This window comes from Phalacrocorax aristotelis, chromosome 7 (assembly GCF_949628215.1).
Source record: "Phalacrocorax aristotelis chromosome 7, bGulAri2.1, whole genome shotgun sequence".
NCBI lineage: Eukaryota > Metazoa > Chordata > Aves > Suliformes > Phalacrocoracidae > Phalacrocorax > Phalacrocorax aristotelis.
The window spans coordinates 31,993,656-31,999,679 of NC_134282.1; the positions used below are offsets into that span (position 1 = coordinate 31,993,656).

The 6,024-nt window shown below is 42.2% G+C and overlaps 1 protein-coding gene across 1 annotated transcript in view; it reads left to right on the plus strand.

Moving 5' to 3' along the window:
• PCLAF (PCNA clamp associated factor) overlaps window positions 1–4,931 on the plus strand; it is a 31,853-nt gene extending 26,922 nt beyond the window's left edge. Inside the window, exon 4 of the mRNA XM_075099749.1 lies at window positions 4,858–4,931. Coding sequence (XP_074955850.1) covers window positions 4,858–4,924 — 67 coding nt within the window. The 3' untranslated portion in view covers window positions 4,925–4,931. The remainder of the gene's footprint in view (window positions 1–4,857) is intronic.
• Window positions 4,932–6,024: the final 1,093 nt, after the last annotated feature.

The following is a 6,024-nucleotide window of genomic DNA, read 5'->3' on the forward strand; positions in this document are numbered from 1 at the left end:
AGGACACGGCTTTAAGTGTTTTGCTGCTGTCCTCTGAGCTGCATCCCTTCATAATTTGTGTAACTGTTCAGCAACCAGAGCAGTGTATGGATGGAGGTGCAGGTGGTATGTTCTAGCTGCACTTCTCTCATTGAACTTAAAACTGGGGACCCAATCCTTCTTAGTTTCATGCAACATGCAGCTTAAGTTTGCTGGACTTCTTGAATTGTCATACTCGTATCTTTATTACTTCTGAAGAGCTGTTCCTTAGGCACTGGCAGAATAGGAGAGGGATGTTTCATGCTACAAACTCATACATTTAATGGTTTTAACCATCGGGCAGACTTCTCTTTGAGTTTGCTTGTTTGAGGTGAGACTTTAATACATAAAGATGCTCTTACTAGTTTTCCCCTAGCCACTGAAGGTATTACCTGTGGAGTCTCAAAAAATATTAGTACCTCTTGAAATTTTGAAACTGTCTTAATATTTTGGGATTGTTTTTGCTGTTTTAAGTGTTCCAGGTTTTCTTTTGATAGCTCTGGCTAAAGGTCTGTGTGAGAGAAGAACAAAATACTGAGCTGTGAAATGAAACTAAAAAACATGGTGTTTACCCTGAGATAGTTTGCATGTTTTTTATCAATCAGAAGAATTATGCCCCCAGAGAGGGAAGGCAAGCCTTTTTCTGGACAAAGGTTTTGAATGCTCATGGATTTGACTTGGAACAGAAACTGTCTGGCAGTGGTGAGATCTCCTGAAAGGGCTTTCCTGTGCGCCAGGAAAAGTCTACAGGGACCTTATTTTTCCATATGGGTGTGGAACTATTTGGCTGAAAATCTGCTCACCGGAGTGTACGTTGATCCAGGTCTGATGGGTCGCTTTTCAAATAAGGCATTTGTGTTTCTAATAAGAACCGTGTTCTGTGCACTGCTAAGCAAATATCTCATTGAGCTCAATGTGAGTGCTGGAGCATCATGTTTGCTCTTGAGGTTTTGTTCCATCATCTAATGCTGTTGGGAGCTGTCTTACCTTTTTTGCTGTGCTAGATGGCGTGAAGACTTTGGAGTGGGGCAGTGTCCATTAGGTTGGAATTTTAATACTGTTCATGTGCTTTAATTTGCTAATACTATAAATGCCTCAAGCCTAAGCATGACAAGCTTTTTTTAAGTATTACCCAGAGTTTTGTGCTGCTAACTGGTAATAAAATAATAATGAGGTGAAGTGGAAAAGATACAAACTCTGTCTGTGTACCAGCTTCCCAAGAGAGCTAATAAGGAGTGGGTTGGTAGAGTCATCTTCCTTGCTGCAGCAGAAGCGATACCTTCCTCCGGGAGCTGAAATGTGTCTGTGGTGTACCCTGAACTTTCAAGCGCTGTGCCTTGGAAATCGTGTCTCTTGGTTCAGGCTGGCATAGATTTTCCCATCCCTCAGAGGAGATGAAAGACCTGGTTGTGTACTCTAAGGTAGCAAATATCGTCTCTTCACGAGCTGCCTTCAGGGACGTTAGTTTTTACTTTACAGCTGGGACAAGTTTCTCATCTGCTCCTTGCTTTGAAGAGTAATGGGGAAAAAGTCTAGCAAGGCTTAAAGCTTCTAGTGTGGCCTTGTTTTTTCTCACTGACAGCTGGAAGAGGTTCTGGGGGTCTGTGAGGTTTCTCCAGCTAATGTGATGGTGTTTATCTGAATATTGTGGCCTTTGAAGGCTGAACAGAAACACTGCTTGTTGGCAGTGTGCTAAGAAGCAGCTTTGCCATGGTTACGTCAAGCGATGCAGCGGGATGTGTCCAGAATATAGGTGCATGGGACCTGTGCCCACCTCCACACCCCCAAATGCTTTGTATCCTTCTGGTTTTGGCACTCTGTACAATAAATAACTCTTCTTCCTGAAGCAAGTTGCCCAGCAGGAAGCAGAGCATCCTCGAAGGATTCTGTGTTACTTCTGCACGGTCCTACGAAGCCAAGGCCTACTGAGTTGAAGCAGAGATGTGTGTCTCCAAGCCTAGCTAGAGCCATCAAGGAGGTATCACAAGAAATGGGCTCAGCGTCTGGAGGTGCTAATTAAACAAAAAAGATTACATTATCTGTCAAAAGCTAGAAAGGGTCCCTCTTGTTGTTCGTGGTTTTGGACTGCCTCTTTCATTGTCATTCTTCTCTCCATAGCAGCTCTCTGCTGCCTTAGCCTTCCCTTCAGGAAGGGACATGGTCCCCTGGGTTCTGCATAATGTTAGGCTTTGGGCAAGGAGGCTTTCTGGAAAAGGAAGGATTGGAGCTCATTACCATGATAAAGTAGTGCTCCAACCGGATTGTCCACATATTCTTGCTTCTTAACCATTGCTTTTTGTTGCTGCAAGAGGTGGCTTTCTGTTTCATTCCATGCTTGCCGCTAAACAAGGTTCCTGGCTTCTCAGCTGGGTTTAATGTGTACTGCAGTTATGAGCTGGATCCTCTCGTTACTCTGGGCTCCTCTGTGCTTTGCTTGAGCCATCTCACTACCAGGCAGGATTTCTGGGTGAGCTCAGCACCATTGGTGTATGGCCAGGGAAAGGATGGAAAAGGAGCTCTGCCTTTTGAACCTCCGGTGCTCTCAAGATGCTGGAGTCCCATCCATGTGAACATGGGAGGAATTGTGTTTGCTGTGCTGCAGGTTGAAAGGTCTGTTAGTAAATGTCTTGTATGAGGTGAGGACAGGTTTTTGTCACGTGGCCTTGCCAGAAGGAAGTGGCACAGGTTGACTGGCACTGGGAGGGTGGGTGGGTGGGTTCTAAAGTTACACTTTCACTCCTCCATAACATGCCTATCGTCTTGTTCTTTGAGCAGAACGTGATTAATATCCAACCTTTCGTTCAAACCTGAACCTTAGGATAATATTAGATGATTTATTTACTTTTATTCCTAAAGTAAATCATTATACCATAGAGCGGATTATAAATAGTCTTCCATTTAGCTTCCTTGTTTGTAGATGCCACTTCCTAGCAGAGGTTGGTATTTATGTAAAGAAAGTGAGGTAGTGTCTGGCCAATGAATTTTTATGCACAACTTTTTTATTTTTCCTTCTAAATTTAACTGGGGTGTGTTCAAGGTGGGAAAAGAGCAAACTTCATTGGGTTAAAGGGTGTTCAGCATGTAAATATGTGGAGTGTCATGTTAATGGGATACTCCTATTTTTTGCCCAAGAGTGGTGTTAGGATTGCAATGTCAAGTAACTAAATAAAGCTGCAGTCTCTCTTTCCCTGTGAATATAGGTGCTTGCGTTTTCCCTTTCTTGTAGGGCTTAGCTTGGTACGAGTTTGGCTGGTTCTTCGTTGCTGCAGCCTTTGACTCAGTCAAATAACGTAGAACAACTTTAAGGTCAAGTAGAACAGAAGTTTGCCTTAAATACTTTGCAATAAACTTAATATTGGGGGATATATTCAACTACCTAATGACTTTTCATTTGGACGAATGGGTGTCACTCACCACTTGTACACTGAAGCTGTGGGGTGCTGGTGTGTGTTCCTCACCCCAGTGGTTGATTTCATCCAGGAGTTGGTGCTGGATAATTTTAGACGAGGATTAATTAATGGCAGCTGTTGTGAGCTTGCAGAGACTTTTGAAGTACAGTGCCATTGAGCAATCCTCCTAGCTTCCTGACAGAAATCATGAATGACATTGGAAGAGCACGTATGTGACGGGTGACAACAAGCTTATGAAAGTACAGGGCAGATGTAAACCAAATTCCTGCATGCTTCAGTCAAAGCAGTGTCTTTTGGCAGTGTGGTGATGGTGACTTTGGTCGATCTTGCACTTGATGCTGGAGAAAGCAAAAATGTTCTCTGGTACAGGGCTTCTTTCTGCTGTGGTCAAGGTGGAGTGACTATTTTTTTTCCCCCATGCGCTTACAGAACAAGCAGTTTCAGAGATTAATATGGGACCTTAAGCTTCTACCCTTGCGGTAATAGTTAGGAGGATAAGGATAAAAGCGCTAGCTTAGGTGTAGAGTTTGAATGCCTGTCAGGCACTGGGAAGCCTGGCTGCTTATAGCCCCTGTCAGAGTATCCTGTGGAAGGGAGTCTAACGTGGTATTTCAGCATATCAGAAGAACCCATCTTCTAGGTGACAGTCAGAGCTTCTCAAAACTTAAAGTTGCTTTTTAAATTTTTTATTTTTTTAGAACGGTACATGTGTCTTCTTCCAAAGGAAGTTAAATGACCAAGTTTCGAATGCAGAACAAACTAGTGTGTCTCTAGTCAACCTGGGCAGAGATTTCCAGAAATTGTTTCATTTTGGCTTGACCTTCGCATCCCTGTTGCAGCACACTACCCCTCAGAAATTGGCATTTGGGCCCTGTTCTGCCCTGTGGCTTATGTGCTCTCAAGGGTGTTATTTAAGGGGAAAAAGGCACAAACAAACAAAAAAACTTCCTTGTGCTTCCTTCTGACCAAAGTGCCTGGAGCATCGTGGGAGATGGAGCCAGCCCAGGAGAGCTGCGTCATGGGAGTTCAGGTTTGGGAACCTGTTTCCTGAGGTGGGGAAACACAGTTTACCAAAACCAAAATTACTAAAGAGCCAGACATCTATATTTTAAGAAAACACTGTCATCTTCTGAACTAAAATTCATGTTATTGCGTGGAAAGCTATTAGTTTGCCCTGACAACGGGGTAAGGAGAAATACTAGATTTTCTTATAAGAAGGGGTGTTTGGCTCTGTTTCATCCACTGTATACTTGGAAGCTGGTATATTAAACTGACAAACTGCAAACAATGGGGTTTGGGGTGTGTTTTGTTTTTGTGTTTGGTTTTTTTTGTGGGCTTTTTTTTTTTCAGAATAAAGCAGGATTGGAAGTTGCTTGTATGAACTGTTGCATTAAGACTTTCTACAAAAATGTCCTTTCTTCTTTTCCAGATTCACTACAGATATGACTGGCTGGCTGCTCTGCTGCTCCTGTGCCCCAGCACTTGCTACTCTGTGATTTCAGATAACAAACATAAGTGAGTTACAAAACGTGTGGTGAGTATCATGTGCCTTTGATGTTTTGGAGCATCTTAGCATGCAACTGAAATATTCCTTCGTAAAAAGCCCTGAAACAACCATATATAAGGGAAGACACTATAAAATCCAGTAACTTACAGCCAGGGTATGTGAAATATCTGTCAAGACTCTGGAAAGATGCTTAGAGACCCAAATGCAAGTTGTTAAATTCTTATTCCTTTTTTCCATTTTAGTATTTCTTTTTCTCTCAATTTTGTCAGCATTTTTCACCTGAAATAACTTCTCTGGGAACTTGCATCCCTGATCTACTCTCCCTGGCTTTATTTTTAGAAACATATGTGTTGAGCTGAGAAATAGTTAGCTGCAAAGCTGCTTGTCAGTGATGAATATCTCCAACAAGGAAATTAGGTAGGATTAAAGTCAGGGAGAGTCCCAAGTCTGTTGTGGTGAACTCAAGCTTCTCAAAGTGCTTTAACTTTGTTACCGGGAGGAGAGTTGATGTGCTCCATATATAAGCATTTGTTCCAGCATGACAAGTAAAATATGGGCTAGGTTGCCTATTCTATTACAGTGGACCTATGAAATGAGCAGAGAAGTCAAAACTGAAGGTGTTGGGAAAACTTCCTTGTCCAGAATGGAAAAATCAAAGGGAATAACATTTGTAGGTGAGAGTGTTTGACTCCAGTGTGGATACACGCCTTGATTTCATGAAATGGGCAATAGTGATGAAAGTGAGCAAAAAAGCAAGTGTTTTGATCTGATGAAAGTGGCGACCATGAAGGCAGTACAAACCTCTGCTTGGCAGGAGGTGGTTTTAGGTGTACGTAATGAGTACTGCAGGAGCGAATCTGGCATTAGATTTCCCTCTCTGGACTTCTGAAAAAACATATATATAGTGACAAACAGTATTTATGTTCAAACATAAGCCAGTGCAGACTAAATGATACTGATTAAGTAGTTGTGGCATTTTGTTTAGGGCCATAATTTTGTGTCAGCCTTTGGGAATACTCTTTCTACTTTTTCACAAAATGACGTGACAAAACAAATTATTTCTAAATCATAATTTCAATTTTGCATTTT